This window comes from Sinocyclocheilus grahami, unplaced genomic scaffold, assembly GCF_001515645.1.
Source record: "Sinocyclocheilus grahami isolate Dianchi unplaced genomic scaffold, SAMN03320097.WGS_v1.1 scaffold464.1, whole genome shotgun sequence".
NCBI lineage: Eukaryota > Metazoa > Chordata > Actinopteri > Cypriniformes > Cyprinidae > Sinocyclocheilus > Sinocyclocheilus grahami.
In genome coordinates, this window is record NW_015505643.1 from 629,051 (window position 1) to 641,932 (window position 12,882).

At 39.8% G+C, this 12,882-nt stretch overlaps 1 protein-coding gene across 1 annotated transcript in view; it reads right to left on the bottom strand.

Annotated features, from left to right (window-relative positions):
* LOC107553082 (integrin alpha-11-like) overlaps positions 1-12,882 on the bottom strand; it is a 52,295-nt gene that overhangs the window by 16,372 nt on the left and 23,041 nt on the right. The window contains exons 4-12 of the mRNA XM_016235179.1: positions 11,761-11,852; positions 11,415-11,529; positions 10,585-10,712; positions 10,354-10,502; positions 9,783-9,927; positions 9,372-9,537; positions 9,034-9,104; positions 5,792-5,936; positions 5,397-5,545 (exon numbers count right to left, since the gene is read on the bottom strand). Coding sequence (XP_016090665.1) covers positions 5,397-5,545; positions 5,792-5,936; positions 9,034-9,104; positions 9,372-9,537; positions 9,783-9,927; positions 10,354-10,502; positions 10,585-10,712; positions 11,415-11,529; positions 11,761-11,852 — 1,160 coding nt within the window. The remainder of the gene's footprint in view (positions 1-5,396; positions 5,546-5,791; positions 5,937-9,033; positions 9,105-9,371; positions 9,538-9,782; positions 9,928-10,353; positions 10,503-10,584; positions 10,713-11,414; positions 11,530-11,760; positions 11,853-12,882) is intronic.

Consider the following 12,882-nt stretch of genomic DNA (forward strand, 5'->3'; position numbering starts at 1 on the left):
TCTTCCTCTCATTTGACTCTTCTGTGGCATCCTCCCAGGGTACTGTCAGTTCGATGAAATAGACAACCTGCAGTGTAACGGACCAGAGTATTAGGTCTGGTCTTAGAGTGGTGATCACAATCTCAGCTGGGACTGCAAGTCGCAGCCAGCATCTTCCATGTATATCTGCATTGGGATAGGCTCACTTTGCTGCTGGGGAGATGAGCACAGGTGGCATGATGGATCTTCTCCTACCCACTGCTGGAGGTTTTTTGGTGATGGAAGGACATCACATGTAGCTCTGAGGATGAAACTTATCCTTCCTGCCTCCATCTCTCACAGGTCCTTCCACCTGATCTTCCTTTCGTCTATGCCCTCCCAATTGGTCCACTGACCTCGCTGCACTTGTGCAATGGCTTAGACGTGTCTTGCAGCCTCCTCCTGATGCTGGATTTCTAGGACCACCAGCTTTCGCCATTTAGAAGGTGTTTTCTTGTTCCATGTTGCACAAGGCCCACAATGTCAGAATGATAAAGTGCTGACTTTGCTTGTTGTACGGCATCACCTGGTGTCCATTTTCGTCCTGTTGGCAGGGGTGGTCCAACTACCTGTAATGATGGATCTGGAGATTCTGAAAGTATCATTTCTTGCCTTGCTTTAGTGAATTTAAACTCTTCCACAAGACTCAAGATAGGTAGCTCAAGCATGCCATGTCCATACAAGCTGATGTTATTCAGGCATTGTGGGGCCACTATCCATTTCCTCACATAGGAGCCGATCATCCTTTCCATCCTCTAAACTTTTGAGAGGGGAATGTCAACAAGAGCAAGAGGCCACATCAGTCGGGGCAGCAAGCCAAACTGTAGGCACCAGAGCTTTAGTTTCCCCGGGAGCATGGATTGGTTGAGCGTCTCTAAGCCCTTGCTTACTTCCTGTTTCAGTTGCTGGACCTGCTCACAATCCTTAAGAGTTTTGTTATAGAATCTTCCCAGAGTTTTAATAGGCCTCTCTAGTATAGTTGGAATTGGTTCCTCATTGATGAAGAACCTTTGATCAGCCAGTTTTCCTGCAATGAAGGAGATACTTCTAGATTTAGATTAACTGACCTTCATCCTGGCCCATGTGATGTTTTCTTGAAGTTTCTTTAGCAGGCGTCTAGTACATGGTACTGTTGCAGTCAGGGTTGTTATATCAGCCACTTGCCCCCAACTACCCATTTTGAGGCACTGATAATAACCTCCACTGCCATGATAAATGCAAGTGGAGAGATCATGCATCCAGCCATAATACCTATTTAAAGCTGCTGCTACAGCTGGTAAAATCTAGTGTCCTGAAGCAGAATTGGAAGTCTTTGTAATAGGCTTTGACCAAGTTTGTGATGGACTCTGGTATTCTGAAGAATTTGAAGGCAGCCCAGAGGACACTGTGGGGAACTGAACAAAAGGCGTTAGCCAGGTCAAGGAAAATGACATGAAGGTCTCTCTTCTCTCTCTTGGCTGGCTGAATCTGGAGCCAGATCATATTGGTGTGCTCGAGACATCCTGAGAACCCAGAGATTCCAGATTTCTGGATTGTCGTGTCCACAAACTTTTATCAAGATAAATGTTCAGTCTCAGAGCTATAACACTGAAGAAGACTTTTCCTTCAACATTAAGGAGACTAATAGGCTGGAATTGGCTGATGTTTGAAAATTCCTCCTCCTTTGGTATAAGTACTCCTTCCACTCTACGCCAAGCCTTGAGTATCACTGGTTTTTCCCAAACAACTCGCATTAACTTCCACAGAAAGAACTGAGTTCTTGCTCATTCTTTCCTTTTTCACAACATCCTTAGATATTCTTCACGCCTCAAGGAAGTCACCCTGGTTTTAATGTTCTCCTGGAATACGTTAATTCCCTCCTTCTCCATTTCTGAAGACTTCCTCCATTGTTTTTTTTAGCTTCCTCCTCTGTTGTATCAGGTGTTCTATCTCAAGCTGCCTTCTGGACTTGACCTCTGTAGTTGGCACATTCTGGTTTCTCTCTCTCACTCCATATCTTTCAGTTCCATACTTATAAATGATACCCCCCATCCTCTCAATCTTCCGCTAAACAGTGCCCTTCAGTCTTTCCAAAATACAGCTCACATCTGCATTAAAGGCTTCCCACTTTGCTTTTTCAGAAGCTCTGGGCCAGTTAACTTTTGGCTTGTTTTGCAAAAGCTTCTCTCTTGGTAATTTTCCTGGCTGGACAGGCTCTGTATACCACTCTACAATTGACTCTGCACTTCAGTTGACTTCTCTTGGTACAGGGGGGCTGATATCCTGCAAACTTTGGTTTGACACTGGTTGCTGAACTTCACTTCACTTGACTGACTTGACTTATTCCTTAAGAGGTATTGATCAATGGAAGGTCCCTGTTCTCGTTCTGTCAAGCACTTTTTCTTTCCTTGGTGTATTTTAAGGCCCCTTATAGATGTTATTTTCTTCCAGACGCATGAGCACACCTGGAGCTTCTTAGTGGGTTCCTTCAGTGTGACAACTTCTTGTGCAGTGCCTACCTGTCGTCAACACCAGGGTTTTTTTCCCTTTACCTCTGTTCGTAGCTAAAGGTGGGCATCTCCATGTACTACTTTGTACTGTAGCCTGCTGACAAAGGTAGTGTCACAGTGTCTGGTTGTGGTGCCCTGGACTGGCCACTTGAGGGCGTTATCCCATTTCAGTGTTACATGTTTTGAACTCCATTTCCCATGGTCCCTTGCCTGTTGTTTCTGTTCTGATCATGATCACCTGGTAGTAATTTACTCATCATCCCATCACTATTTATACCATGCTCAATCTGTCTGTCTTTGCGGCAGCATTGTTTGAGGTTACATCGTGTTCACTATGTTTTGGATTACCTTTTGCCACGTTATTGTTCTGTTTAGTTGTTCTTTAATAAACTGCAATTGGATCTAACCTTGTTTTCTCCTGGCATTCTGTGACAGAAGACTGCAGCCAGTACAAGATCCAATTGCAGTTTATTAAAGAACAAATAAACAGAACAGAACAAAAACGTGGCAAAAGGTAATCCAAAACACAGGGAACAGAAAACACGATGTAACCTCAAACAATACTGCAGCAAAGACAGACAGAGTGAGCATGGTATAAATCAGTGATCCTCAAATCTGGCCCACGAGATCCACTTTCCTGCAGAGTTTAGCTCTAACCCTAATCAAACACACCTGAGCAAGCTAATCAATGTCTTCAGGATCATTAGAAAATCACAGGTAGGTGAGTTTGATCAGGGTTGGAGCTAAACTCTGCAGTGCATTGGCCCTCCAGGGCAAGATTTGAAGAACCCAGATAGAAATAGTGATGGGATGATGAGTAAATTACTAACAGGTGATCATGATCAGAACAGAAACGACAGACAAGTGACTATGGGAAATGTAGTTCAAAACATGTAACACTGAAAATTGATACACAGTTAACAGGGTTACATTTAACCCTTTCGCACGTGAGTTTAAAATATTCTAGCTGAGCCCCCAGCGTGAGTTTTTTTTAGGCGACTGTTATTTTAAAATGTATCGCCATATTGTTTCCATGGCGACGCATCATGCTTGTCATGTGTCACAACGCAGCCACAATAGATCTGTATGACACGTGGATCGCTTTTATTTAGTTTTTCCTGTTTTATTCAAAATATTCACAAACATACTCACTATATTATGAAATATCTGATATTCCGATTCTGAAATATGTGCAATTAAATCTGTTTGGTAGTTTAAACACTTTTATATCGACCGTGTTAGTTGAGCTATACCGGATGATGGGTGCCGCCATGTTAGTTCACGCTGCATCCGAGCTGTGGGATTTACAACACGCAAATTAATCCTCTCCTCCCGAAACACGTTAAAGTAGGTCTCCGGTAAACTGGGAGAAGAGCAGAGTAAACTTTATAGTTACCTACACAATCTGTATATGTTATCAATAAAAACATGTCGTCAGATTATATTTGTAAGGATCATTATTGCCGTTTCCATAGACATCAGCGTGTATTTTACAAACTGTAAATGTATGGTTTTGCTAGTACTTATGTGTATTTAAATGTCTGAAACCTAAAATAAGTATTATATGGTTGAAAACAATGAATATTTGTGATAATATGACAAGCGCTCAGCGCGTCCGATCTGGCTTGCGCCAGCCAAAGCGCAAAAGCGGATTTAAATTCAGTGGTTGATGACGTGACGCACTGAAAGTTCTAATCACACCGGTGTGATCGTACACTTCAGGGACCAGCCAACACTGATCACACCGGTGTGATCGTACGCGTCAAAGGGTTAAAGGATTAGTTCACTTCCAGAATAAAAATGTCCTGATAATTTACTCACCCCCGTGTCATCCAAGATGTTCATGTCTTTCAGTCATTTTCTAAAAAAATAAATATTTATATATTTTTTAATCACAAATCCTCGTTGTGCGCTAGCTCGACTTCACTCATTACGAAATCACGTTGGAAAGGTCACACGTGACATAGGCGGAAGCACCGACCCAGCGTTTACAAAGCGAACGTGCAAAGAAAGTCAAACGCCCTTTACAAAAAAAGGTAAAACAACAAGAAAATGAGATGGAGTTTTTTGCCCTACCCTATCTTTATGAACTAGAGTACACAGACGAAGAGCTAACTGAAACTTGACTTTTCCAATGGATTACATAATACGTGAAGACGCGCATGCGCAAGCAGAGCTAGAGCAAGATGAGCATTTGTCGTTAAAAGGATTTGTGGTTAAAAAGTATATACTTTTTTTTTTAGAAAATTACTGATCGTTTTGCTAAATAAGACCCTTATTCCTCGGCTGGGATCATGTAGAGCCCTTTGAAGCTGCACTGAAACTGCAGTTTGGACCTTCAGCCCGTTGGTTCCCATTGACGTCCATTATATGGAGAAAAATATTGGAACGTTTTCCTCAAAAACCTTAATTTCTTTGCGACCGAAGACAGAAAAACATGAACATCTCGGATGACATGGGGGTGAGTAAATCATCAGGATTTTTTTATTCTGGAAGTGAACTAATCCATTAAGGCTGTTTCCTGTGGTGCTAATCACCTATTAATTGTTAATCTCCTTTAAAAATATTAAATATCTCTGTGTTTTATTTGTGAGAGGGAATTTATTTGCATGCTTTAGGACTGTGATGAAAAGCACATGGGTTGTGAGGGATAGATTTGTAGTCTAGACAGTTCATTCACCACAAATGAAAGCAAGGAGAGAAATTGAAAACACAATGACAGATTGATCACTGCTGTTTTTATAGTATGTGTACTTAGATACAGTTAAACAGGAGAGCTGTAAACGCACAAAAACCTTGAAGAATGAGTCAGAGGAGCAGAATGTGTGAGCACTGTATACAAACACTGTGCGCTGCAAGTGTTTTTAAGCATATTTTTAGGTTAATTACCTGCTGTCCATTGAGTGAGTGTAGTATAGTGAGCTCTCCAGTATTATTCAGAGTGAAGATGATGACCTTGCCCGTGTGGTTAAACCGAGGAGCTCCTGCTACATATAACTGGCCACTGTGAGCTGAAACCACTGATGTCACTGTGTAACCTACAAACACAAAATGAGAAAGATGATAATAAATGCCTATCACTTTTAAAAACAGTATACTGGATGAATAACTTTGCTTGGTAACAGAGAGGAGTGGAAATAAAGTGGAGATCAAAAGAAATGCCCAAAATGGAGAATGAACAGCAATAAAAAAGGAGACAATTTAGATGTAGCCAGATCATACTGGGGCATTTCTGTCATTAGCATCGACAGCCACTGTTTAATGTATAGATGTGAATTCTTTACCCAGGTACGCTCCATGGTTTTTCAGTTCTTCTGGGAACTCTTGTTCATAAGAAGACTTTGGTGGGATCACTTTACCCTGACGAGTCTCCTTCAGCACAGCCCCATTCCAGTCATAAGCTCCCACTGCTCCCACTAAAATACCGTCCTGCAGGCAGAGCATAAAAATATATGTACAATTACATAAAGTTTAGGAAACTAACTAGGCCTATATTCCACATTTCTGTCAACTCTTATGGCCTCAAACTACCGACTTTGGGTCTTTAAAGGGATGCATGGAGGCATTTGTTGTGTTTTAGGTTGCCAGTTCTCCGTCTTCCAACAAATTTTTTATCTGCGATTGGTAATTTTGCATTGATGTGCTTTTTGCTACCAGTGACACTACTTTAGTCAAATATTAGAAAAAAATGTGTAAGACTTGCACAGAATGAATTCTGAAACAGCTGAAGACTAATGAAATCAATCACTGAACATTAAATCTCAAAAGCCAAGGCATCAGTCATGCCGTCATAGCCTAATGTATGAAGGCAGTAAAATTAATTATTATTAACAAAAATACCTTGAGGATTACTATAGATTAAATTAGTAGTTTAATATTGCACATTTAAAATTGCACATTTCTAGTTGTTTGTACTGTACATACTGTATCAACATTCTTGACCTTGTTTAGCCCTCAGTGAATTCATAATACAGTGATTCAGACATTTCATCTTATTCTCAGTGTCCATCCAGCTCCTTCATAATTTCTTTGGAAGTGCTTTGCAATTGCCATGGAAACCTCACAAACAATTTTTTTCTTTAGTGATGAGTTTATTCTGTTGTAACTTATGGACAAAATATCCCTCACTGTTAATTATGTAGACAGTAGTCAGAATGAGAGCATGTGGAATGGGTTCATGCTTAGAGAGAACTGAAATTCCTGGCCGGTTGCTTACATATAAACAAACAACAACGTTCTGAGCCATTCCAGCCCAGACGGAACATTCTTACCCAACTTGCAGCCCGCTGAGAACGCGCTGTTCTGGCTCAGTCGATACTTCAGAACTCAAACATAAACACAGAGATGATAATTATGACTTTTTGGTTTTTAATCAGAGAACAAAACGCACAGTGGATAAAACCACCAGAGTTTTCCAGATAGCCTCCTGTTTTGTGTGCATTTATATTGTGACCTTTCAAGAACCTCTGCTCCGGCTCTGCCGCGGAGGAGTCACAAGTACATGGAACAGTGCGGGCTGTGCATGATGTTGTGCACCTGGTGCCCATTGCACCTCATCACCGCTGCCATAAATCCATCATCGCTTTTCCTTTCTACAGAACCAGCTCCACAATCACATGCTGAAGATGTGCTAAAAGGCCAGCATGGAGTCACAAAGGAGGACTAGCTCTAAACCTGATGCCACCAGGACTGCATTGCTTTACCCCAGGGGTGTCCAATCCTGCTTCTGGAGGGCCACCATCCTGCAGAGTTTAGCTCCAACCCCAATTAAACACAGGTGAACCAGCAAATCAAGGTCTTACTAGGCATACTAGAAACTTCCAGGCAGGTATGTTGAGGTAAACTCTGCATGACTGAGTTTGGACACCCCTGTTTTACCCTTTCACCGTCACCCATTTTATTATCAACACATGGACTTAATAACACTTGTACTGGACAATTTTTTTTTTATTTCCCTCTTTTGTTAGTATAATTTTTACCCAGTTAAACCTCTGAAGCTTCCCGCGCTAACACTACAGTCTGCATTCCCCACCACCGTGGATGTGTTTACTCTGAAAAGGTATATGATCATATGGCACATGAGTCTTTTGATGGAGTGAACTGAATTGACATTGAATGAAAGTGCACTGATAAACATTGTAAATGTCAATTTAAAGTGAAATTGATAATTATTCTTGATTGCCATACTTGAGCCTGTTTACAGATTAATCACTCAGTCTGGGAGATCATGGTGGTAGCAGTGTTTTTTTATTCTATGCTAAATTAACTTTAAGTTAACTTTTAACTTTAAGTTTAAGTAAAAATTAAGTTACACCAACAAAAACATTTTTTATTCGATCAAATTGCTGAATTCTGTGTTATTTATGTCTAGACATTCACTTTATTTGGATACTGCATATCACAAAAAATATATGTTCGCTAGTGATCATTTAAAACATTCCACAAATAAAGCAAATAAAAACATTTCTGGAGCATGAAATAAAGTGTAAATCTTGAATATTTGTAATATATAAGCTGTATTTAAAGTTACACACATCCCACTTTTAGAGAGTACCATTTGGATTTAGGGGTGTGATTTTCTCCTGGAGTGCAAGCATTCTTTCCAACAACTTATCCCTCCTCTCAACACTTAAGTTGCTTTTCTTGCAGATGCTGTTCCAGGCCTCCAGAGGCCTGATGGATTGGATTTCCAGTCATCCTAATGGCCATCTGGAGTTTTCCTAACTGTTTCTTCCACAAAAAAGACTAGATATTAATAACTCTAACAGCAGTTTGTGCTTGCCTTCAGGGGATGGAGAGGAAAAAATCTAAGGGGCTGCATCAGGAAATTGTTCAACCTGGACACAGATGATTAGCATTACAGTTAGGAGCAGGTCTTGGATGGATACAGACCCACCAGGTACAGTTTAGGCAGATTATTTGGATGGAGCATGGCAGACAGCCTGCCAAAACAGCAGGTACAGTATGGGAGTGTCAGATGCTGAGTCTGTGCTGGAGGACAAACCAGCTCTGATATCAGCGCTGGGTTTAGAAGAAAAGAAAAAAAGGAGACATTTTCCTTCTACCCTGAGGTGCAGCTCCTCCATACTTCTCACCACAATAATCCCTTTCCTGGGAAAACCTGGGCCTTGTATTCATTTCTTTGAAAAGAGAATCAGAAAGAGGCTTGTTTGAATTATCAGGGAGGAATCTTATCTGCTCACCATTGAAAAGGTGTAATATTTTTGGTGTATCTTATTACTGACAGCGACACATACAGATGACCTACAGAAAGAGAAGAAAAGAAATGAAGAATGTTTAAGAAGACAGAAAGAAAGAAAGACAGAAAGATAAGGTTTTAGTTCAAAGAAAATAACCCCAAAAATTCACTGAACGTCTGACTTTTGGTTCACACAAAGTAGGCCTTAATCTGATCTCGGTCAACCTGTCTAGGTTTTTTCTTTCAGCTAAGATGGAAAAAAAGAGCCGTGAATTTGAGGAATAGAGTCGACCGAGAACTTACAGACTGATGGACACCCAGACTCACCTCCACTATGTGTGTGGAGAAGCCAGCCTGAGACATCTGGAGACCAAATGCTGTCCCATTCTTGCTAGTCCCTGCAAACAGAGACAAAATGAGCACACAGAAGAGCAAAAGTATCCGCCATTTCCTACAACAGAGCAGTGCAGATTTCAGCGATCTTAAAGAACGAGTTGGCACAGAGCATACATCAAAGAGATGTGGTATACATTTTAAGATTTGGTCCAATGATATTTAGAGCAGTGGTGTGCAGAGATGTAAATGTTTTACAGGCTGAGGTTTTGGGTTGTGTTATGGATATGATGCAATTCTGTGTGTGGTGCTGGAGTGGTAAAGTCACCAACCCTCTAAACTGAAGATCCTCTCTCCCAGAGCGTCCACAATGTCCTTCAAAGCTGCTTCGTCTGTCACGTTAAAGAAATGCTTATCATCGGGGTCACTAGCAATGTACTTGATCTCATTGAGAAAAGCTTCAGGGTTGATGCCTCTGCGGTTATAGTAGCCCAGTACCTGTTGTGAGGAAAGACCCAAAGAATCAATCAGCCTGAACATGACGCATTTCTCTTGAGTGCCCAAGCCCACATTCCAATCTAAGGCTCCATAAGTAGTGTTGAAAGCATCAGGCCTTTTTCACTGGTGTCAGCAGCTGAATGTGACCTCAAGGGTTGGTCCAATAATTTTGAGCATGAGAATGTGCATCTGATCAATGCCACAGCAAGAAGGAGGAAGGCAAACTGAAGGAAAGCAATACTTACAGCAATGGCATATCGAATGATGCCATCCTTCTCGCTGTCCTCAATGACCTGCTGCAGGTCAGCGCTGTCATGTGATTCTCCATCTGTGATGACGATCATGACCTTCTTTGCTCCTCTTCTACCTCCCTGTTTAAAGGCCTCTGAGCTGTGAATATCCATAGACAATTTATGCTCTGTCAATGTCATTCTTGTGGCTCTGTTGATATGCAAATATGTAAAATGTACATTATCGTTCAAAGGTTTTTTTAAAGAAATTAAGAAATTAATACGTGTATTCAGCAAGGACTTATTAAATTGATCAAAAGTGACGGAAGACATTTATAATGTCACTGAAGTCTGGAGTAATGACTGCAGAAACTTACACTTTTTAAATTACATTTTAAAATATATTATAATAGAAAATACTTATTTTAAACTGTAATAATATTTCACAATTTTCACAGAATTTGAGAAAATAAATGCAGCCATGTTGAACATAAGAGACTATTTAAAAACTTGAAACCTGAAACTTTTGAATGGAACTGTAATTAAATAGCATGGGCTGGATGAATTTTCCATATATGTGTAGTACCGTGCAACACTGATTCCCAGCGCAGTGTTGGTCTCTTCTCCTCCTCGCTGGCCTATCTTACGGGCTGCTTTGACCACATCCTCCACAGAGTGGAAGTCATTCAGCTGAAACTCAGACACCACCTTTTCTCCATATTGCAGTACTCCAACCTGGCAAGCACATGATCCACACATTTGATATAAAGACACATTTGATATTTCACATTGCCATTGTTCAGAAAGTCTAAAACACCTGAATCTGTCCTGGTCCAATATAGAATTTCCTCAGGATGTTGATAAGGAAGTCTTGAACCTCGTTCCAGGGGTAGATTGAATTTGAACCATCCAGGACTATCACTATGTCCATGTATGTCTCACACCCTAAAGAGGAAATTAGATGCTTTTGATGCCTTAAAACGGAATAAAACGATAGTAGTTCTGTTCAAAAGCAAATTTTAGTGATTCGTTTAAAAAACAAGGTCTGTGATTCTTTCGTCAAAAAGGAAAAGAAAAAGAAAGATTGAAAGAACAACTCAGCTCTTTATGAGCAGTCAAGATCATTTTCTTTTTAAGAAGAAGATTCATTTCACAATATATTGCCTATGGCAGCTCTAGAAACTGTCATGGCCAAATTCAGCATAAGAATAAAGTCCATGGTTAAGATAGAAAGTGGAAACATATTACCAAAATTTCACTGCAAAAATGGTCCTGACCAAACAAAGTAGTTTCGCTTTCACAACGAAACACAGCATCTCCACGACATGGCTGCGGCTGCAACAATACTACAGCGAGCATAAAAGTTACGCCTTCTTTCTTTGCGTGAACATTTGGGCGGCATTATGCAAATCTTCCTACATAGTGACATAGACATGTGGGGGCGTGTTGGAACGAGCAGTTTTAGGTAGGTGTGGCTGACTCTTAACTTTTATAAAGAATATCTCTTTGGATTTGAGACTTTAGTCTTTGCAACTTTACAGATGTTCATTATGCACCAAGAGCTTGTAACACTCCAAAGAGAAAGGAAAAATTGAAATCGCATCATATGACCCCTTTAAATCGAAGGTGCAGGTGCATTGCGCTTACTTTGGAAGGCAGGAGCGATAGTGCGGGAAAATTTAAAGCTGGCGTTGACTCTGGAGCAAATTCCAGTGCTGTAGTATGAGCTGCCACATTCGTACGACCAAAGGGGACCACAAGCCTGTGAATTATCACAAAGGCTATTAAGCACACCATTAATAAATGCATTTATGGTTTACATAAAGATTATGGGCTCATTCTACATAAATTATAATTCCATAGCGTTTTACAGGGAAAGAATGATGTTTAAACTCTTAACAATATTAGTATTGTAGACTGTTTAAATGCCAGATGACTTTAATATAACATTGAATATGCATTATTAACTATATAACCAGACATCCAAACTCACCACAAAGCTGTTGTCTTTAGGGTTGGATGAAAGAGTCATTCCAAGTCTCATTTTATCTTTTCGTTCAGAGACATTTGTCAGCGATATCCTTCCTTAAGAAAAAAATGAACAAATGTTACAAATGTGGAGGCAAATAAAAGGCTGTGCTATAAAATCTGACCACAGTCCATATGTGGCACATGAACTTTACACAAAGACTTCCTCTAACCGTAAACATATTTGTTAATCCTGTCTAGACATTCCTGACCATATCTGCAGTGTGCATCTGTTATGTGTGTGCATCTATACACATGCACATATTGAAACTGGCTGGAAAGCTGTATCGACACGCTTAACATTAAATAGAACACATACGCTTGACATAGATGCTGTGTTCTGTAGTGAAGAACCCATATGTAAACTTCATTAAAGATCAGGAGTGCATTTGAATGAGTCAATGTGTTTCCCCGTTTGCTTTTCACAAGGCATGTCTGCTAACACTTTAACCAAACCGCAACTCTAACCCTTATCATGGTAGCTTTGTAAAGTCATTTTTTGGCGCTAGTAAATAACAATTTCTTTTGAAGTGTAATTACAAAAGTATTTTTTCTAATTATATGTCTAGTAATCCACAATCACACAGTGCTAATCTCGTCAACGAAATTACTGACGAAAATGTTCAACAAAGAGTTGTTTAATTTTGCCAGCAATAATAAAGAAAAGTGTGCATTGATAATAATGTTACAAAAAATAAATAATTAAAATATTAACGAAAATATGAAAATAATATACTGTATTAACAATGCACTAACAATGATTTATTGAAAAAAATGTAAAGCATCAAAATGACGTGCACAAATGAATTTAACCTTTCAGTGCTAGTCAGAATGTGTTTTTAAACGTTGTTAAATTACATCTGACAGTTAACTAAACTAAAAGCATAAATATTTTATAATAGTGTGCTACAGTAGTGCCTTCATTATAATGTTATTTCAGGAACTCAGGTTTTCACAAGGACAGTTCTTACTGATTATAACTCAGAGGTTTGTTCACAGCTCATAGTACTTACTAATCTTAACAGTAGGTTACATTATTAATCTGGAGTAAGAACATAATTATTTGAAACCTTCAATCTTAAAAATA